Here is a 23306-nt window from a genome sequence, read left to right on the forward strand (position 1 = left end):
TTATCTTACATCATTATTACATCATAAACATAAAATAAATACATCATAATTTCCTCATTTTAATCTTCTTTTTGTGTTAAAAGAAAGTTGAAATAGAAGAAATGCAAAATTTTGGCGTCTAATATATTTTCTTTAAAACCGGCTAATGGCTAGAGAAAAATTAAGCAGAATTGGCTGTTAAAGTGTGGAAACATACTCGGTGGCCTTGCCAGTTACAACTTTTACCACTACACTAAAAAAAAAATTTGTAGTATGTTCTTTTCAAGTTATACTTACTTTGTGACATGGAAATCGTTTAAAAAATCACCTCAACAAGTTAACAGCTGTTTGTATTTTAGACTTTGGTTGTTTTAGATTCATTACACGCGATTGTAAGAAATGGAAACATGACCTTAATGTTGTGACCATAAAACTTGTCACTAGGGAATCGGCATTGCTATTGTTAAATTTGATAACATTAGTGAATGAAATTATAAAAGGACATCTCATTAAAATTTATTCGGAACAAGCTACCGAGGCGTTACATCAGATTCCATTTTTTACAACAGTGTAATTAGCATCTGTGCCCTGGAGTTTTGCAACTACAATATCTTTGGTGTCAGACAATATTGTTTAAACTGAGAATTATTATTTTTTTTTAAATTTCATCTTTTTAAAACGAGACGAAACGAGATACATTGGTACGAGACTAAAAAAAAAAAATGATAAAAACAATAATTTGTTACACAACTTTTAAAACAAGACTAAGTAATACCTTTTTCAGGTTCAAAATGAAACCGAATGAAACGTCATCTAAACTTTTTAGGGTGAAAAAGTAAGAGGTTGAACTGAAGAACAGGAGGTTGTTAAGTGGTGGTAAATTAGTTAAATACTGTTAAAATAAATCGCTAAAAGTTTATAAAGTGAAAAGTTGTTTATGTTTACTTTTAATGTTGCATAGTTAGTTTAACTTACTTTTTATGGTAGGATTGTTGCACTTTAAAACTAAGTTTTTGAAAATTACGATAAAGTTAAGAAGGTTAAAAGCATTTTAATAAAAGTCTCTTAACGAAACAACAAATATCTATAACAATTGGTATTGTTTACTGATGAGATATCACTGGTTATTAAAGGCGTCATTTACAATAATCATTAACTTTCATTTCAACCAAACTATTTAAATTAACTTTGTTAAAAAAAATTTCAAGGTTTTTGGAATAGCGAGCTACTGCTGCGGAAAAAAAAGAAAAAAAGAAAAAAAAAAAAAAAAAAGGCCACAAGCTTAAATTGTTTGCTCTCATCTTAGATAAGTATCCTTACTCCTTCAATAAGTCATTTTGAAACACTCGTTTTAAAGCATTACTAGACCGGTCTCGTTTCTTCTTATTTTAACCATACTTTTATTAGCTTTCTTTTGCAATTTAAAAACAAGAGACGAGATCATTTTTTGACTCGTTTGATTTCATGTCGTATTTTACGGAACCATCGTCTCATTATACGGAACCATCGCACAGTGGGACGAAATCCCGATTTCGTGGCCAAAAGTCAAATTTTTGAGTTTTATATTTTCGTCCTTTTACGTTCAGATATTGTTTACAGATAGTCCTAGAACAAAATTCCGAACAGGGCACCTAAATACCTGCTCTAGGCTGGCCTGGACACCAGTTGACATTTAGCCTCCGTTCGGTACGCACTAAACAAGTGGACACGTTGAAAAATTCTTGCCTATTTTAAAGTGCTGTTAAATTGAAGAAACTATTTCAATTGGAATTTGGCAAAATGGAATCACTTTCTGGAGGCATGTAGAATATATCGTTATGCACTGTTATTGCTAATTGTAATTTTTTTAATATTTAAATCGCGCGACAAGTAAACAAAAAAAACTGTAAATTTTTTATCTGAAATCGATTTTCTAATGTCGTTTTAAAAATTTAACCGCGGTTATCCACCTTCTTTCGACAAGGAATTGATAGTGTATAGTGTTAAATATAACATAAAAAAAAACTGGCTGCATTCCTCCATAAAAACTAGTGAGACTAGTTTTTATGGAGGAATGCGTGGTGCGACATTAATCTATGTCAAAAGATTAATGTCTGAAAATGGTCATGGAAATTAGTGAATTAACATTATTTAATGGCACTAATTGCATTTTAATACAATAATTTATTATTTTAAATATATGCTTTACAAGTTACTTCTCGTTCCGTTTTATGATAATCTCAAAATTTGAATTGTCAAGAAAAGATATATTCTTTAAGGTGAAAGACAGTTTAAAAAATGAATATTAATTCATCATTGATGTTTTGACAGATGCAATTTTCAAAAAAACAGAACATGTGATACAAGTAGGCGAGGATGAAATGTCATTATCACGGTTGTTTGCAAATTTTCGATCGAGATGGAGAGCAGCAGGAAGATGGGAAGATTTTTTTTTTGAAAAAAATGAAGAATGATTGAAGGGCACCGTACAATTTTCAAAATTATCCAATACTGAATGCACAACAAATTAGAAGATTGTGAAGAATGATAATAAAAAAGGAACGACCTTCGCAATCCTTTGCTTCATCTAGTGATAGATCAAAGAGGCGAAAGACTCAAGAACTACGTTCTACTTTTTCTTCAGAAAAATTGGCATATGCTGCTCAAATGAGTTTAAGGACTTCTGGTCAAGTACATTTTGCTAAAGTTGTTAAAGATGTCACGTTAACAACCCCTCTCGAGCATCAGGAAATTGCCCCAGAGACCGGCAAAATCTCTACATCAAGAAACTTTACAATTGTTAAAACAACCTGAAGTCACTAGACAAGAGACAAGGAACGATTCCGATTTAGATACAAGTGGTTCAACATCAGATTCCGAATCGAATGATTCAAACATTGATGAATATGACTTACGTGTTTTTGTTACTTGGATTAAATAAACAATTTTTTTACATATATGTGACTTCATCTTTTACCAATTTAAAAAAGATATTAAAACTAAAATTACAAATTTCTGTCTTTTTATCAATAACGTAATTTTGGAAATAATTTTACAATGTTTTTGCTGAATGAATCATAAGCAATGACCTCGAAAACCAAACTACATTAGATTTCATATTTTCAACGTATGAACAGTTTTAGCCGCCATATTGGAGCCTCCATTTTGAATTTCTTAAATCTGACCTCAGATTCGTAATCAGCGACCTCGAAAACCCTCGTGTAGGTAATTTGGGAATTTTGGCCACGAAATCGGGATTTCGTCCCACTGTGCATCGTCTCATAAAAGATTAACCTAATGATACAACTTGTTTTGACCCAGTAAGCACATAAACGCTTTTAAAACGTTTTTTTTTACGTTAAAAAAAACGTTTTTTAAACGTGCAGAACGGAAATATCAAAAAACATTTTATAAAAAACGTTTTCTAAACATTTTATAAAAAACGGTTAAAACACGCTCTTTAAAAAAAGTTTTAAAAAAAGTTCTACAAAACCCAAGTTTTAATTTTTTAGAAAGAAACTGTTGGTTAAAGCAACAAGAAAGATAAAAGGAAACATTTTATTTTCTTAAAAATTAAAGTTTACAAATCTTAAAAACGTTAACATCGTAAAGATAATTTCTGGTTGCTTCAAGGCACATTTACATAAAAAATTTTGTGTGTGTGTATGTATATATGCTATATATATATATATATATATATATATATATATATATATATATATATATATATATATATATATATATATACACACACACACACACACACACACACACACACACACACACACACACACACACACACACACACACACACACACACACACACACACACACACACACACACACACACACACACACACAAAGACACACACACACACACAAACGTACACACATATCGCGAGGTTAGAATTATTTTGTTCTATCTTCCATGTTAAAAGTTGGGAGAAAATGACTTATTAATTTTACTAAGTAATCATTGCTTTTAAAATACGCTTTATTTTACATTTTTTTTCTAAATAATTTGTTTAAACATAAATTATTTAAAACATAAGTTATTATTTCTTAAAAAATTAAAGCTAAGATTTTAAATAATTTTTACTTTAAGAAAAAAATCAAAAACTTTCTCCCAACGTTTAAACTTGGAGATAGAACAAAGTAATTCTAACCTCGCGATATGCTAAGCTTGAGAAAAAGAAAAAGTTATTCTACAAACAATTATAACACTTTCTAACAAGCATTACAATAATTTACTAAAAAAAAAAAGAATTCTCAGAATGTCTTACAAAATGCTCTAAGTGCTGTAAATGATTGTCAAATGGGAAGCACGCAATGTCATTAAATGAACAGTTAAAATTCTTGACATCATCACAAATGTGTAGGATATTATGCACATTATAAATTACGAAAGCATTACCATATAATATTTTGCTATTTTGTACAAATAAAGCTTGCAAACCTCTAGCGTAATCTAAATGCATATTTCTTTTTTCTTCATTTGAATTAAGTAGAATACTAATGGCAATACTCAGCGAAAGGAAATGGATATAGGGATTTTCTGAAATAATATTTCGCAGTACAACAGGTCCTAAATAAAGCAAAAACTGACAAAATTCAGTGGCTTTCCACCTGTCTAATTCACATAACAATCTTGTTTGTCTTGAAAACTCGCAGGGCAAACATCCTTTAAGTTTAATCAAATTATTTGACATTTCTGTTCTTTGAAGATGAGAAAGCTTACCACAAGGACCTTTTTTCATATAGTTAAGAATCCTAAGAACAACACCTAAATATACCAAGTGCATATAATCTAAAATAAAAGATTTTATGCATAGTATACCAATAGTTAACAAAAGAGTAATGCCTTGTTGATGAGAATCATAGCCATTATCTCTAAAAACTATTTCAGTTCTAGCTGGGAAGAGATCATTTTCATTAAAAACAACACAACCATTATAAGACCCATTAGTAACACATCTTTCACATGAGCTATATCCACAATGTCCATTAATCCACTTTAAAAAACATCCAGCAGGAGTATAGCAAAATAAATTTAGAATTTCCATTGCACTCTTTTGATCATCTATAATAATACCATTTTCATTTAATTCCTTGCATTTGTTAATAAAGTCCTCCAAGTAGTCATTCAGAGAATCAGGTTTCCCTGTGCCATAAAAAAATTGCAACAGTAAATATGTCAAGGCCTTCAGAAGAACAAAGGATTGGCCATAACTAAGTACTGAATGATTTTAAAAGATTAATTTTTAGAGAATCTAAAAAAAAAATCAAACGTTGTAGGTGTACCAAAAATTATTGACAAATTGTTTGTGATCCTATGTACGTTATCTTATGGTCTAAAAAAATTTATTTCTTTATTTTAATAATGAAATACGTATCTACAACACTTTAATTTAAAAATGGTAGTTGTTATAATCTATCAAAGGCACAGAGCGCTTAAATGAAATAAGTCATAGATTTTGTATGAAAATTGACTCCGTAACTACAAAAAGCTTGTTGCTATACAAATTAAGTACCATTGCAACAAAAAGCTGAAAATATTACTTTCATGAGAAGAACAGACCTCATATTAGTAGACATGTCGAATTTAGTGCATATATCACTAATGTTAAATTAGTTATAAGTTTTTCCCCAAAATCAGGTATTCTGGCCCACTGTGCAACACCAGCTCAAATCAAAAGTTGTCTGATGTGAAACGCATTTTACATATTCGAATTATGCGCATTTTTTCACTTCCGGTTCAACTTCGGTTGAAATTTTGCAGAAGCGGAGCGGATGTAAAGGCGGAAATGAAGAGGTGTGCATTGCTCTGGCTTTTGCAGAAGCAGTAGTACATTCCATCTCCACTATATGCAGAATTCTTTTATAGTATATATAATTATCAGATGTTTTAGATCAAGGACTAGTAAATAAACAGAAGGCCAAAATCGATTTTCTGACCATTATTTCTTTCATAGTTGAATAGACCTTTTCATAAATGTTGTTTTAGCGTTTTAGCGTTTCTTGTTTAGCGTTGTATTACTACTTCTGTAGAAAACTAAAGCATTCAATATGACAAATAATTTCTGAATTGTTAAGGCATGAATATAATAAGTGTTGTGTGTTTAAATTTCCTAAAGACGAAATTGAAAAGCAAGTTAAATAAACGTGCTTCTCCCACATTTTATTCAGATAAAACAATTTACATAAGATATATGAGAAAAAGTAATTTTATCTACTCACATTGTTTGAGGCTGATAATTTAGTTTATAGTAATGTAAACATTCTTCATGTTAACAATTTTATTGAAAAAATGACGATAATTGTTCAAGCTAACAATTTTGAATTAGTTAAACCTCTTGTGTAACTTATACCTCTACAGCTGATTATTGATTGTCCAAAAAAAAAAAAAAAAAAAAGCCAACAGAAGAATTTTATTTTGATAATTGATGAGGTATAAATTTGGTCAACATTCACTTATTCTTGTGTAGTTTTAACTGAAATATCAAAAATAGTCCAGATTTCAGAGCAGTCTTTGCTATCAGTTTTATGGAAATGCTTGCACGATAGACCTAGTTTCATGGTTACTGTTCTCTCTGTTCATCCTGAAACATCATTCTATCAATTTATTGTGAAAGAAGCTGCTGGTATAGTTGAAAAGTATGCTGTAACTGTTTTGAAATCAATGCCTATTTGTCCTTCTAGAATTCAACTCTAGAACAAGTACATGTTTTAAGAGAATTCAATTCATTGCTGCTTTTAAGTTAACAAAAACATTTTTAAAAAATTCTTTTTTTTTTTTTTTAAGAAAATATTTATACAAATTCAGAAATATCCGCATAAAGTAGGAAGGTTTTGCACAATCTGATTAAGAGATAAAAATGGCGACTCTATTTGATAAGGTAAATTAACAATTAATTGTGATAATGTTAATACATACATACATACATACATACATACATACATACATACATACATACATACATACATACATACATACATACATACATACATACATACATACATACATACATACATACATACATACATGCATGCATGCATACATACATACATGCATGCATGCATACAGGTTAAAGTTGAAAGTGCATTTTTAAAATATAGAAAAAAAAAAAAAAAAAAAGATCACTAAATTTTTAGTGATCAAAAATATGTTCATAATCACTAAAGATTTAGAACAGATTTTTCTCTAAAATTGAAATTGCCATTATCTGAATCAGTAATACTGAGTATTAGCTTTAAATCGTTAATACAATGTGTGGCATGAACTATATGAATTAATAAATGTGAAAATTCTTTATGTGTTGTAAAATGATAATATATATTATGTATGTATATATATATATATATATTTTTAATCAAAGAAATAGAAATGGATTGATATCTGAGTTTAACATGTGTGTATCTATAAGAAAAAAAACATTTTAGATGGAGTTTTCTGTGAATATGCAAAGTCCTTCTTGTGTGAACAAAATATCAGACTCTCTTAATCAGTTAAAAGGTTGTTTACACTTTATAAGTTTTTATTTGTATAAATATATATTAAATTCTATTTTTATTTAGTATGATCATCTATCAAATTAAGAATACAACAGAAAAAAAGGTTATCTTCAGTTACTGCTAGTCTTTTTTATTTTTTGTTTTGGAAAATTAGAAACAACTTAATAAGCACTATCAGAGTTTCTAAATTTTTCAAAAATTTTTTTTGTTCAGAGGTATATTTACATAAAGGTTTTTTAATTCATATTTAAATAGCAGTTGTAATCCGTAATTTAATATTAGTTCCACAGGGAATTTTTAATTCATATTATTATGATTAATGTATTTTTTAAAATTTCAATTATTCTTGATTAATTTCCTATAACCTCAATGCCTGAGTTTGTTTTTTTTTAACTTCAAAATAACTTTAGAAATTTTGAAGTTGCTTATAAAGAGGAATGTAAATTATAGGTTACAACATCTTTTTTTTTTTAATTATGTTTAGCAGGATATCATTTGTGGAATGTATCATTTGTGTATTTGTGTAAATGCTTTTAACTATTGCTTCATTTAGGGGTCAAATCTTTTGAAATAGATTTAGAAAGTCAATCCGTCTTAATTACTACAAATTTGCCCTCTGCTGTTGTCCAAAAGAATATAGAAAAGACAGGGTTATTGGCTGTTTATAGAGGTCAAGGGGAAAGTATGTTAATGTTTTAAATATTTTCAATTTCTTATCTCAAAGACTTGCTTAAAATATTCTTTAAAACAACAACTAAAAAAAAGTATAATTTTGAAATAAGTTGAAAAACTTTTTTTTTCTTGGATTAGATTCTACCAACCTAGGAGCAGCAGTTGCAATTTTAAAAAGCAATCAACAAACATACGGATTAGTCAGATTTGTGCAGGTTTTTTTTATTTTACTAATCTTTCATTACACTTTGTACACAAATAAGTCTTTAAACAATATTTGTTTTCTTAACATTTGCTGTAATAGTTTTTAAAGAGTCTAAAAATAGTAAATTTATAAATATTATCAGAGTACTTTTTTTATACTTTCCTTTATTTAGTTAATGTTGTTTTGCATGAAAATAAATTCAGATGTAAAAAGAAAAATATAATTTTCTTGGTCTCAGATTAAATTATAAATATTCTTAGAAAACATTACTTAACCAATAAATTAAAAGAAATATATTTTAACTAAAAATTTACACTTTATTTTTATTTCACTTTTAAAACATAAAACTTTTATCTTACAAATTCTCATAATTTTTTTTTTAATTATCATAATTTTTATTTGCTTTTGAAATCCATCTAAAATTTCATCAAAAAGTCTTTAAAGCATTTTCATGGATTTTACCTATTTAAATAGTTTATTCTTTTTTAGAGAGACTTAAGCTCATGTATTGTAGATGGATCAATTAACCAACTTCCTCCTAATTGTAAACATGCTGTTCACATACATGAACTTGGTGACTTATCTAATGGATGCGAAAGGTATGCTTTTGTTCAACACTAATATAAATGTTGTAATCAAAAACTGAAATTTGAAAAAATGAAAACATGAATATACTTTATTCTTTTAGCACTGGGGATGTGTACAATCCACCACACAGCACAGATAAACGAGTATGCTGTTTTTAATTAAGAATCTTAATAGGTTTTTGTTTTCTCATGTTTGAAAATTTTGTGATTTAATGAGTAACTTAAATAATTTTTTAAAAAAGTAATTTTAATTTTTCGCATTACATATCAAATCATTCAAAACAAATTTGAAATAAAATCTGAAAAAAAAAAAGAAAGCAGGATTATGGTTCACTCTATAGATCTTCATTTTGTATTCAAATGTTTTAATTATTAGCGAATCATTTTTTGAAGGATGAGGAATTGAAAAAAAAACTCTTAGAAAGCTCTACAATCTTTGATTGAGAAATGTCAGGAAATGAATGTTGGGAAATGACCCCACTAACTTTTTATTCAAATTAGATCAAAATTTAGGTCAAATCTTCTTTTCAGTTTTGTAATTTCAAAATCAAATTGTAGTCGAATTGTCTCCTGACTTTGAGAAGAAATATGACTGAGTTTGAGCTGCATTTGGACTTTTTTTGAGTTGCATTTTGACAAATTTTCTCTAATAGCTTTTTGTCGATAGCAAATCGAGCAATAATTAAAGTGCCTTATAGCATTTGATAAATCTGTTATTTTGTTTCAACTAATCTCAATAAAGTGCATTAAAGTAAATTCTAGAAAATTTTAAAATGTTGAACCAAACATTGAGCGTTAATTTTTACCCATATATTAAATATTTTGGTGCAGCACTTGTTATGTGCTAAATAATCTATTTTTAATTTTATAATGTTTTGTTAGATATACTTGAAGATTATCATAAGGATAAAGTTTTGACCTTGCTTTAAACATTAAGTTTAAAACTTAGGTAGTCGGAGACCTTGGGAACATATCAACAGATACAGAAGGATGTTCCGTTTTTAAATATATTGACCCCTACATTAAGGTATCTTTTTTTTCTTTTTTTCTCCATATATTGAGATTTCAGTTGTTGGACTGGATGCCAATTTTAGTATGGGAACTTTTTTGCGGAAAATATATATATTAGCCTTGAATTTAAAACACAATAAGGGCAATTTATAACTTAGGATTGACCATCCACAGTAATGATCACAGAAATAGCACACCTAACCTTTTCTTTATTAGAGTAATTTCTTTCTTTATTAGGGAAGTTAAAGAAAAAAAAATTATTAATTTTCAATTATTAACTATAAACCATAAGAAAAACTATATAACCATAAGAAACTAGATAACCATATAACTATATAACTATATAACTATATAATTATATAACTTTATAACCATAAGAAAAAAATCATTTTTAACTAAAGTATAACTATAATTATTTAAAAGTTTACAAAATACAACGAAAAGCTGTGATCATAGAAATAGCACATCAAACAAAAAAATAGTTCTGTATAAAAGTCTACTTCAAAAAATTAAAACTAACGTTAATATTTTGTTGAGTAGTCCTTATTCTTTATTACTTAAGCACATCATGTTGGCATTCTGTTAACAAGCCTTCGGCATTGTTTGGCAGTAGTGGCACTTCAGGCTTTTGAATTTCTCCCCAAAGCTCATTAGAATTAGAGATTTATTTATCTCGTAAAGCTACCCCAATATCGACTCCTTGTTTGGATTCAGATCGAGAATTAGGAGTGATCATTCTAAAACATTACTTTTATTTTCCTCAAGTGAAGATTTTACAGATCTCGCAGTATGCTTTGAGTTATTGTCGTGCATTAAAATCCAAGTAGATTATAATCAGCATACGGTTCAATGGTAGTGGCGTTCGAGTTTTATCATCAGTGATATTGTATTTTTCAGTTGTTTTTGCGACAGTTTTAAACCCATTTTTCTAGAATACCTTAATTGATGTGAAATTTGAGAAATTTTATGTTGATAACTTACGTAAACTTTTTTCTACAGAGCAATATCTCTTATAGTCCATGTTCAATTTCTACAAGAAAATCAGATTTGCATTACAAATAATATTTACAATATCCTGTTCTAGTATTCACTTAAGAATTTTATTGAAATACTCCAATATTTAATTATAAATAAAATTCTCCAGTATCATGTGCTTTATCATTTAGCACGTCCACACAACGAAATGTGATAAAAGTTTTTAATGTCACATTGTCGTATTTTTGTCCAAGTAATAATGGAAGTCCCAACTATTTGTTATAAGAAATACCATTAAAATTAAATACATAAAAGCACTGTAAATTGCAATCAAAGGAAAATATTGTGAGGTGTGCTATTTCTGTAAGCATCAATGTTACGCTCGTTCAACTACGTTCAACTAGTCGAACATAGTTCAACGAAGTTGAATATAAATAAACTTGACGTAGTTTCGTTTCATTTACGTTACGTTTATTTTCGGTATTTTAGTGTTAATCATCTTAGTTAAACGTAGTTGAATAAAAGTTGAACAAAGTAAATTTTTTAACAACCTAAATAACTTAAAAAACTCACTGATTTGCATTGCTATTACAAATAAGTAAAATTAATTTTGAGATGATGTTAGAGGTGTGTTGAGCCTAATATATGTCAAGCCCGAGCCTATGTGCTTCTGTCAGTAAATTAATAAACAGTTTAAAAATTTATCAAGATTTATTAAATTACTCAATGTATGGGAAATAAAGGATACAATACTAATAAAGAATCATTATCTTAGTCAAATTTTTATTTCAATTTAATTTAATAAATAGCTTAGACAACAATTTGGAAATAACTCTGTATTAGTACTAAACTTTTTGTTTTTTTACTCAAATGAACTTAAAACAAATAAAATGTAAGTCCTCTAATGCGAAATAGCCTGTATTAAGTCCTGATTTTCTTTTTTCAGTTTTGCTTTATTGCATTTTATTTCTTATTTTTTTCCATTTGTTAATTTACATCTTTTATTGACCTAATACTATTACCAATCTTGGAGTGAAACTATTATTTTTGGCAACATGCAACATATTTAGTAATTGCAAATTGGTGGTGACCATTATTTTTAACATTTTAACTGCTCAACTTTGTTCAACTTCATTTATCTTTGTTCAACTTTGTTCAATCTAATTGAATGATTTCGTTACGTGCAATTTTGGTTTTTGGGAAGGTGAAGTCTGACGAAACTTAACATAAGTTTCGTTACGGTCGCAAAAATGAAGCTAACATTAGTGCTTATATTGTTATGATCAACACTATATATGTTTAGGTTTGGGATATTATAGGAAGATCTGTTTGCTTACACGAAAAAGACGTAGATTTAAAATCATCAAAGCACGAGGTTGCCGGAAGAAGGTATTGAACTCTTTTACATTATTTATATTTCAGAATTCTGAGCTAGCAACTCCATTCCATAGAATTCAATAATTTTTTAGTTTCTAATTTTTTTTTTTTTTTTTTTTTTTTTTTTCAGTATTGCCTGTGGAATAATAGCACGTTCTGCCGGCATGTTTGAGAACGCTAAGAAAGTGTGTACATGTTCCGGTAAAACGTTGTGGGAGGAAAGAGAAGAAAGTCAAGTTCAAACATAAATTCTTCAGAATAAACTGGGCATCCTCAATAATGATCATCCTCCAATAAGGTGTTCTGTCTAGAAGCATAAAGTGAAGTTGTTTAAGGCTGACACCCGAATTTGTCCACTTTTGAAGTATATAATACTTCAAATAAAATATAGCTTATATTTAAACAGCCTCCCGTAATATTTTTAACGCGTTTGGTTTCTTAACACCAGTCGATCGTTGTAGTCTGGCTAACTAATACGCGGTTAATCTTTAAAAAATATTCACTTAAGTTTATAATTGATTTATATAATTTACTTAGTTGATTGAAAAAGTTCATGTTTTGTTAGGCAAATAACAACAAACAGCTTCAATTACAGAATTTGTTCCCTTTACATTTTGTATGTAGATCCATCTATAATTTTTATGTTTTCTAGTTAAAAAATTTAGTTTTCTGACTTTTAATTCTTACATTACTCTTACAAGAATAATTAAATTCACAGTTTTAAATTTTTTTTCCAAACAATAACGAAAATGATTTTTAAAAACTTGAACTACTATTATTTATTTGCTTTGAACAAAGCCGATTTTTACTTTTAATTTAAAATTACCTATTAAAATATTTAAATATTGTAAATATGATGATAATGTTCAGCTAAAGATTTTAACTTAACGTTGTTAACAGGACGATTTAAAAGGTTAATTATAATTTTAAATTAAACATAAAAATTGGCTTTATTCAAAAAATTTACTAATAATAGTAATTGTTGATAATTGCAATGACTGTTCACTGGAGCTGTTCATCATGATTTCAATCACCCAAAGCAAATTGATCCGAAACTATTCCACACAGAAACTACCTTTTTATTTTATGACTGGTTTAAGATACCGTTCAATAAAAGGTAAATAAGTCATTCAAAAGGCTCGATGGCATAGCATTCACAGTTAAAATGCGGACAAGCAGTAACAATGCCTATATATCTCTCTTTACACGTTTCATCAATAGCGATTTCAAACTCAAGGATCTCTTAGTAGGCCTAAAACATTTCAATGACACTCGCACTGGAGTTCAAATCAAAGCAAAGTTAGACTTACTCATAGCCACATTGCCGTTGGAAAATTAAGAAAAAAAATAGATGGTGTGTAAACGCTCGTGGTTCCTATGTTAAGCAAGCCGTTGAATTATGTACAGATGTTCGAATTGAAATGTGTTTTGCTGATCAAACGCTTCAACTTATTGTCACAAAAAACTCTACTGAAATAAAAGTTTTGAAAGCAAAAATTCTATTTATTGGCTGCTCATGTTCCCAGAAGCACTCGCTCAGAAAACTTAAAGAGGCATGCAATATTCTCAAATCGGACTGCAGAAAATTTTTTTGCCATGTAAAACCAGATCGAATAGCGAATTCTATTCTTTAAAGTCAGTACTTTATCTAAAAGTTGCAACTAAGATTGTCGGAGCAAAGGATTCAAAAAGTTCCACGTTTACAGTGCTTGAAGCTTGTATTCCTAATCTTAAGCAATTTAACCTGTCCACTAAAATATTATGGAGGTAGAAAGAGCCAACACTTCATCAAATCGTTCTATCTTTAATCAGAATTTATACAATGATCGCTAAAGTCATTAATTCAAACAAAAGCTGCAAAAAATCTTGAAAATCTTCTTTTACTACTATCTAAATTTGGGATGAGAGCTGGTTGAGTATTGCTGGATATTGACACAAAAGGCCTAAATAAACGCTCAGAAATTTATTTAAATTCCATCTTCTTCATCAGTATCAGAAAAGGTTTTTTTTGATAAGATGGCACAGTCACATGCAAAAGAAGAAACCTTCATGTAAACAACCTTGAAAAAATTCCCTACGTCCGAAAAATTGACTCTGTCAGTCTATTTTGTCAGTACTGGGTTTATTTATATTCTCAAAAAATTTTGTTTGATAAATAATTTTGAAAAAGTTCATAAACATGATAAACTTGGGAAACTCGATCGAAAATTGAACAAAATTTTACAACTTAAACTCGAACTCGCCAAGTTTGTTAAACTCGCATTTGTTTAATTGGATGTATTTAAAAGTCCTTTCATAGTATCTTTATTTGTCTTCATTCTTAAAGCTTCACTCTTGACCTTCACTAAATGCACCGACTGGTAAAATTAGACTTTGTTATTTCTGGTTCATGAATTAGGATCTTGTAAAGACTCTTGTGCATGCAAAGCCAGTAGCATATGCAGTAGTACATGCAGGAATAGAGCATTGGGGTTTCCAAACTGCCTCTTGGTTAAACTTTGCGGTGTCCGGATAAAGTAAGCGAGAAATGAAATATTAATTTTAAATCCACTTGATACAAATTAAATACACAAGACTAATTGCAGGATTCGTTGGAATACATTCACGTTTTTCATTCTTCTAGAATGCTTCCGATATTTTTTTTTAGTTTTTTTTCCTTTGCTAAGCTACAATATTCCCTGTGACCAAAAATAAAAAAAAAAAAAAAAATAACGTAAAGCAAAAGCAAAATTATCAGATTTGTCAAAAACAAAACATTTCCCTTTTGATAAATCTGAGTTTAATATAAAAGAAAAAGGCGAGTGAGAGATAGAAACAAAAGATTTCTTGCAGAGAAATGAAAAAAAAAAAAAAAACGAAACAAAAAAAAAACGTAAAGCAAAAGCAAAATTATCAGATTTGTCAAAAACAAAACATTTCCCTTTTGATAAATCTGAGTTTAATATAAAAGAAAAATTGTAGTCTTGTAAACTTTATGCTTTTAATAAAAATCTTATATAAATCTTATATAAATCTTATATAAATCTTATATAAATCTTATATAAATCTTATATAAATCTTATATAAATCTTATATAAATCTTATATAAATCTTATATAAATCTTATATAAATCTTATATAAATCTTATATAAATCTTATATAAATCTTATATAAATCTTATATAAATCTTATATAAATCTTATATAGTCTCTTTATAATTAAGTTATAATGAAATGCGTCCTCCTTCTCTGCTACATGATTATGGACAAAAGAAAATCATGGTGAAAAAAAAAGAAATAGAAAAAAAAGAAAACCACAAAAATCACAGCAACAAATTGCCACATTCTTATTATTTATTTTTTACCATGATTTCCTTGTCCCAATACATGATGTAATGGGAAGTGTAGTCAAAATGTAAATCTTTTTTCTGGCCTCTTTAATTTTAATTGTAAAATGAAATAGAGTTTCCAGGATAACTAAGCAATATAAGTATCCATAGCAACTAAATTTAAAAAATTATCACTTTTGTAAGAAGTGTGATCTCATATTGGTACTCATGCCAAAAATTAGTGAATATAGCACTTATAAAATATCTGCAGATAACAAAATAGGTTGTTGCTAAGCAAAATAAAGGTATCCATAGCAACGAAATAAAAAATATTACCTTCATAAAAAGCACAGACATCATATTAGTACTCATACTAATTTTAGTGAATATAGCTCTAATATTAAATTAGTTACGAATTTTGTCCAGTAAAAGTGAATTCTGGCCCACTGTGCGTTGCAATAATTAAATGCCACCTTTAGGATCAGTATTTAAAGATGGATGAACAAAATTAACTTTAAGTATTAATAACGATGTTTTTTTTTATTGAGCTAAAAGTTGGTCCGAAAAACTTTCTGCAGCTTCATAACACCTATTCCACTAGATCCGCAACTGGTTAAAAATCGGGCAATTTAGTTTTGGGGGAAATAAACTAAATTCCTGGTTCGGTCATAATTCTTAAACATACTGTTTATAGCATGGGTTCGAAATCCGACCAAATCAGATTTTCAGCCGAGTCCTAAACAAACGTCTAAGATTTCCTAATAACGGACCAAAATATTATCCAAGATGATTTTACTTATTATATCTGGAATAGCTGTTTTAGTTTTCCTTCATTTAGTAGTTTTCTTAACTCGCCGCATCTTTAATCCTTTGAGATCTCTACCGTCTCCCGAAGAGCACTTTATTACTGGTCATTCTACTTTATTTGGAAATGGTGTTGATCATATTGAAACTGTATACAATTTAGGAAACAATTTTAAAAAAGAAGGACTATATACACTTGATTTAATTCAGAGTAAGTAAATTTATCTAAAATTATTACTTTGTTAGAAAAAACCTTTTTAGTTGAGGGGTCTTAAAACTTTAAGGTGGTTAATATCTATTCTTGAGCATAAAAAATGCATAAAATATCAAGAAGATGGTAAATAAAATGCATAAAAAGTAACATAAATAAACAGTATAAAAACATAAATTATTAGGTTTTAAAATCGATCTGCTTAATATCATAACTTGATAATATCATAACCTGATAATATCATAACCTGATTTTGTTTTTATAAATTTAAAAACAAAAACCTATATTTGATAGCCTTGAGGAAATACTGCTTAAAATACATTGGATAATCTTAGTAAAATACTGTTTGAAATTCATTAATCTGCTATTTTGTTTCAACTGTCAATGAGGAAAAAATAACATTTTAAATGTTATGTATTTTTTTCATTTTATGCGATCATAAATATGCAGTTACTATTTTTCTATCAATAGAAATATGTTGCTTTTGATTAAATCCAAATCAAATGATTTGATTTTTTAGAATTTTTTAACTCTTAGTTTGAAATTTGGATAAACTTTTCACTATTCGTATACTCTTTTATAAGAAAATTATATACAAATTTTAGCTCAGAATAAGTAAGAGTTCATGAGTCAGAAGGATTTAAACGTTTGACCCCCTGAAAACCTGGCTTTTATGTCATTCTAAGTTTCGTAATTAGCAAACTAGGAGAGAAATAATTTTCTAAAACTTATGAAATTTAGAAAGCATTTAGAAAGTTGTTATGATGACTAGTTTACAATTTTTGTTTATTGATTGGGATAGAAAAAATCTCGAAAGCCACCTGTTCATTTATGTAATACCATCTCTGAATTTTTTAACATAGTTCTTATACTGTTTGTGTAGATATTATCTTTATGGCAACTGTTTGTATAATAACACTTTGTATGGTAATATTCTTACATTTTGAAAATATATCTTGCAGAAAATTTAATATCCAATTTTACTTTTTTCCATTTTATCGAAAATAGCTAATAAACACTTTCAATGCTTAAGTTCATAATGGAGGTTAAATTTTAAAATTTTTTCTTATAATAGAATAAATGATTGGTCATTTATTCTGTTATAAGAAATCTAAAAATTACAAATTGATAGACTAAGTGATTAAAATAAAATATGTTTAATATTTGCTTTGCAAACCCTTAACTTAAATTAGTATTAAATCTAAATGTTAAAAATTGATTTTTGATAAATTCAACTTTAATGAGCAATGTTGAACATTAAAAAAGCTTAAGACAATGTCGGAAGACCTATCATATATATACACTATATAAACACTGTATATACACATATATGCTCAATAATCACTATATAAGTGCACTCAAAACAAAATGCCCCAAAATAGCTGCAATCTAAAATGGTGTTGTAGAATTTTGACTAGCATGTCTTATCACTTAAAAAAAAAAAAGTTTATTAAGGTCATATATAGCATATTACTGTAACGAAGTTACACAAACCATACAATATTCATATACTGTTTATTATTTTGATTTTTTTTTTAAATCTCAGATTTCTTTTGATAGAATTGTCAAAGCAATCTGATCAGTTCTATAGAGACTTTTTGTATTTACAGTTCCACGAGCTGTTGTTCTTCTTGCTCCAGAGTTCATCAAGCAAATATTTGCTGACAGTAAAACATATGAGAAACCAACTTTGTTTAGTAAAGTTTTGCCTTTGATTGGAAAAAGTCTTATTGTTTCAAATCATGAAGAGCACCAGTGGCAAAGAAAACTGTTCAATGCTGCATTTACACAGCAACAGTTGAAGAATTACATGCCCTTATTTTCCTCTCATACAGATGAACTCCTAAAGGTTATTGTGTTATTAAAAGCATTTTTAACCAAATCTTTTTTATATCTTAATGGAAAAATGGAGTCCTTCAGTGAAATACAAGTATTACTCATAGTTATTTAAGTGATTATTCAGGTAAAAGTTTATTCTAAATTTAAAGTCCATAATTTAAAACTCTAAGTAAACAGTTCTGGCGGAGCAATATATCACTTGCATAAAATGTTCTTTCAAAAAGCTTCAATTTATATTTCTCTCATGCCTTATTTAAAAAAAAAACAAAAACAAATTTATTCTAAGTGTTAGAAAAATTACCTCCAAGATAACTTTGGATTGCAAGAAGTTTGCTGAATATTTAAAACTATAATATAAAAATATTATTGAAATTCATATTTCATTATATAAAACATTTTAAATTTGTATTTAGATATAAATAAAAATGTTTAACATAATTTGTATTTTTTTTTTAGCTCAAGCTCTTTTTGTTTCCACAGTTAACTACTATAAATAATTAAGTTCATGACATTTTTTAATAATGAAACTTACTCATATAAAAAACAAAGTAAATATTGTGCAAATTAATTGCACTCATTAAAAGGTCTAAATGTCATATTAATAATCTGCTTTTTGTATTATGATTTGTTTAGAAATGGTCAGATCTTTGCGATGATCCATCATCCAAGAGTGGAGCTAATCTTCCTGTTTTGGATGATCTTTCTAATCTCACATTTGATATAATTGGTGATGTGGGATTTGGGTACCAATTTAATTCTCTTAATGCTGACTCTGTCAACATTTTCACAAGCTCAGTACGTTACCTCATTGAAATGCAATTTGAGTATGGTCCATTTGTGAAGCTGCTGTTTACTATTTTTCCATTTCTCAACAAATTATTGGGTCTATTTAAACAGAAAAAGGTTGCTGAGCAGATTGTTTCAGACACCATGGACCAAGTGAGCATGATTTATAAAATTACCTTAATGCAATATATCTGGTTAAAATGTTTTTAGGATTTTTCAATTACTAGCACTAACATATTTAAGATTATTTCATTTCTATCATGTTTTTAGTTATAGTCTTTTTAATTATTCAGAAATATTATAAACATACCAACTAGTCTATCCAACAGCAGAAAAATGTGCCTTAAGTATCTTTATAAAAAAAGCAAAATGAAAAAAATTAAAATGATCTTAAATCAAAATTTGAGCATCAAAAAGTGTTTATTGTTTCATCTCCATATCTTCCTCAATTGATTAAAAAAGTGATCCATTCTTCTGAAAGCTGCTCTAAGATTATCTGCTGGTTTTTTTATTTAAGGCCTTTTTTAGAGTCCTGAATGTTTCTCTTTTTGAATAGAAAAATCTTTAAAATCTTTTTGAATTTTGAATATTTGATGTTGTTTGGCTTAAAATTTACATCATCTTTCTTCCAAAGTAAACATATAATTTGAAAATACAATCTTGTTAAAATAAATATTGTTTGGAAGGCAGAAATATGCTCCTGCATACTGATTTATTTCAGCAGAATTTTGAGAACTGAAATTAAAGAGAAAATAACAGAGAAAAAAGATCCCAATTGCATGCAGTAATCTCTTTTTTGCAGAGCGGAAGAGCTACTCTATTAAACCCACAAAGAAGCAGGAATGGCTCTACTGTATCCTCTTCAGACTATTTTCAGTCCATGTATCCTATTGTCTCTCTGTCTTACACATTATACTAGGGGATTAAAGCTCTCCTACAGGTGGTAAAGCATCAGGTTTGTTGATTTTTAACTATTCATAATACTCTCAATGTTGAACTGTTCATAATCTTCATTTTAAACTGTTCATAATCCATTTGATTTTCAACAGTTTATAATCCTCTCTGGGTGCTTTCTACCTGTTTGTTGTGCTTGGTTTCTTTCATCAAAATGATTTATTTCATAGTTGATCTTTTTAAAAGGATGACTAGCAGGGTCTAAGTTAAATTTTAAGAATAGTCATTGATGAACAGTCAAGAAAGACCAGCTCTCTTCTTGGAAAAAAACATGCAGATGTGGTCATCTTGAAATAATTCTCAAACAGTAGATAATGCAACATCAAAGTACTATTCTTTACTATTTGTTTCAAGATCATTTTGCAAAAAAGTTATGCAAAATAATTTTTAGATAAAATAAATTTCATTTCAGCATAAGGTAAAAATGATTTTTCATCTGCCATTTAAGAGCTTTTCAAATAAATAGGTGGTTCTATTTTTAAAGATGTGTTCGTTAAAAGTTTCAGCTTCATTCTGTTTATATACTTTAAAAAGAGGGCTTTGTTATGTAATAATAGGTATTGTTTTGGGAATTTCAATGCTTAAAGTCATAAAAAATCGTAAAATCAACGTTTCAATTCGTTATATTCTTAAAATCATAAAAAATTACAAAATCAATCGGCGACGTCACATTTATCAATCGGCCTATAGCCCTGATCTAATTAATATGATAGGTGAGTTTTTAAAGATTTGAAGAAGTCTCTCCATTAATATGATATACGTGTGCAGAAGAAATTAAGGAGGCTGTTCTGTAGTGGTTTAGGTCACTACCAGCTGATCAATTTCAAATAAAATTAAAATGTTTGTTTGAGTATTATGAAGATGTCATAAGGTATGTTGAAGACGACATTAAATGGAAATAACACGCTTTTTGATGTTATCATTATGTAATAAAAAATACTGGTAAAATCTTAAGACTTTTTTATCCAAATATTTTAATAGCTTATTAAACGAAGAAAAGAAGAACTGCTTGCTGGCACAGTTTCTTCTACTCACGAAAAAGATATTGTTACGATCATGTTGAAAGCACAGCAACAAGAAGACAGTAAAATGACAGACAGTTTGATCAAAAATAATATTTTTTTGTTTCTGTTGGCCGGTCATGAAACTACAGCAACTGCACTTTCATGGTGTCTGTATCAATTAGGCACAGTTAGTCCCATTCATTTTTTTTTCCTAATCTAGTTTTTTGGTTTACTCTAACTATTTATTTATGATTTTATTGTTTACTGCACACTTTTTATATTTTTTTGAAATGTTGTATGCGTGTGTTAGTAAATGTAGTTAGCTGCACTTGCTGTCTTTAAATTTATTACAGAATATTGACGTTCAAGAAAAGCTTCGTGAGGAGTTAATGTCACAGATTCCTTTTGTCGACAACCTTACTTATGATGATATTTCAAAATGCAAGTATTTAGATGCTGTGATTAAAGAAACATTACGAATCCATTCACCAGTACCGTTTGCAAGTCGTCAGAATAATAAAGCTGTTGTTATGGGAAAGTATAACATACCAGCTGGTTCTTGGATTCGTACTTCAAATGTCTCCGTCCATATGGACGAAAATACTTATCCTGAGCCGCATGCATTTAAACCAGAGCGCTTCTTGTCAGGTGTGAAACATTTTTTAGATAAAGTGCATTTCAATCAAAAATTAAAATTGAATATAGGCCTTGTGCAAGCCAAACGTTTTAGCCGGCTTGATCGTAACTTGTTGCTCATTCTTTATTGCCGTTGCATTATATTTAGGTGAAGCCTCTCAGGGACTGTTTCTCACATTCGGGCATGGTGTTTATAATTGTATCGGGAAGAATTTTGCGTTGCTTGAGTTGAAAATAGTTCTCACGAAGGCTTTGTTGACATTTGATTTTAGTGTTGACGAAGAGAATATAGCTTACAGAAAGAAGTTCAACATCACCATTAAAACACAAAAACCTTTAATGGTTCGTGTAAAGCCTCTCTCCCATTAAAGCTTCTCTTTTGTTAAATACTCATTTTTTTGTTACGTTCTATTGTCTTTATTTACTTTTAAAATAATTTACTTAATATTTTTTATATTGAAGCACATATTTTTAATACTGAAATGAAAAATTTTTTAAAATGTTATTTTTCTATTCCTTTATAATATTATTGAATAGAATTTTCTAACTGATTGTTTTATTAATTCATATTTTTGTCAATTTACTATTTTTAGGACAAGATGCATCTTAGTCTATAAATACTAAATTTACATCTTATATTATTATTACAAATTATAATACTAAATTGAAACCTATAAATACTAAATTTACATCACCATCGATAGTAATGTACAGAAACCACCTCGTAAGACATTCCTTCAATTTAATTTCTCTTTATTAAATAATATAAGGATTCGTCTGAGTGATATGAAATCCGTCTCGTCCTTTCGTCCAAATCTTGTGATTACAAATTAAATATCAAAATGATGAAATGAGTGTTTAACTCCACATAATTTGTACCTTTAACTTGCAAATATTGATAGATAATTTTCTAATAAATCTTATCCTCATACTCTTATCTCCATAAATTACAAAGATTCTACAATAAACTACTGCTGAAGTTTGTGTAACTAAGTTTTTGAAAAACATTTAAGTGTTTAGCCTAAAGAGTTCTGGGAAAAAAGTTTCGTTTAAACAAGACACGAATTGAATAAATAATTATAAGGGATTGTTCTATACAAGTTTTCAAATCAGGTTCCAAATGTTCCAAATCATTCGTTATTGCAAAAGAAAAAAAGTTGTGTGAAACAATATGTAAACAGCAGAGCCCTACGTACATTTGCTTACTCAAAACCGTCACGATATGAAAAATGTTTGGAATGATCCTTTGGTGTAGGAGATGGTGCACATACCCAAATCTTCTGAATTGTTAAACTCTGAATCTGAATTGAAAAACTCAAAATTGTTTCACCTTCAAATGTGCATGATGCTAAATTTTACTCCAACTCATAATCCGATTGAATATGCTTTTGAGATTGTAAAAGAATGGTGAGCTTGTAGAAGAAATAAGTTATTTTAAGTCGAAAACAATTGTTTCACTATATATCC

General features: G+C 28.4%; 2 protein-coding genes across 7 annotated transcripts; both read left to right on the plus strand.

Moving 5' to 3' along the window:
- The first annotated feature begins 5776 nt into the window (after positions 1–5776).
- LOC145189443 (copper chaperone for superoxide dismutase-like) lies at positions 5777–12891 on the plus strand. Of its 5 annotated transcripts, none has more exons than XM_090088602.1 (10): positions 5777–6675; positions 6761–6854; positions 7399–7471; positions 8024–8152; positions 8281–8357; positions 8837–8946; positions 9036–9078; positions 9884–9961; positions 12224–12309; positions 12428–12891. In XM_090088602.1, the coding sequence occupies exons 2-10, from the start codon at positions 6834–6836 to the stop codon at positions 12543–12545; spliced, it is 735 nt and encodes a 244-aa protein (XP_089944728.1). In that variant the 5' UTR covers positions 5777–6675; positions 6761–6833; the 3' UTR covers positions 12546–12891. The 5 variants fall into 5 exon arrangements, with proteins under 5 accessions (XP_089944728.1, XP_089944729.1, XP_089944730.1 ...); XM_090088603.1 differs by having other exon boundaries at positions 6782–6854; XM_090088604.1 differs by having other exon boundaries at positions 5777–6612.
- A 3368-nt stretch (positions 12892–16259) lies between these two features.
- Positions 16260–22391, plus strand: LOC145188834 (cytochrome P450 4B1-like). 2 transcript variants are annotated; one of them, XM_090088418.1, is made up of 6 exons: positions 16264–16620; positions 18231–18469; positions 19093–19398; positions 21181–21390; positions 21557–21851; positions 21988–22391. In XM_090088418.1, the coding sequence occupies exons 1-6, from the start codon at positions 16392–16394 to the stop codon at positions 22206–22208; spliced, it is 1500 nt and encodes a 499-aa protein (XP_089944544.1). In that variant the 5' UTR covers positions 16264–16391; the 3' UTR covers positions 22209–22391. The 2 variants fall into 2 exon arrangements, with proteins under 2 accessions (XP_089944545.1, XP_089944544.1); XM_090088419.1 differs by lacking the exons at positions 21181–21390; positions 21557–21851; positions 21988–22391 and adding an exon at positions 20048–20220 and having other exon boundaries at positions 16260–16620.
- Positions 22392–23306: the final 915 nt, after the last annotated feature.

The sequence above is a fragment of the Hydra viridissima genome, unplaced genomic scaffold, assembly GCF_058129835.1.
Source record: "Hydra viridissima isolate aposymbiotic clone 2 unplaced genomic scaffold, HvirCarnegie_v1 scaffold_5, whole genome shotgun sequence".
In the NCBI taxonomy this organism is placed as follows: Eukaryota; Metazoa; Cnidaria; class Hydrozoa; order Anthoathecata; family Hydridae; genus Hydra; species Hydra viridissima.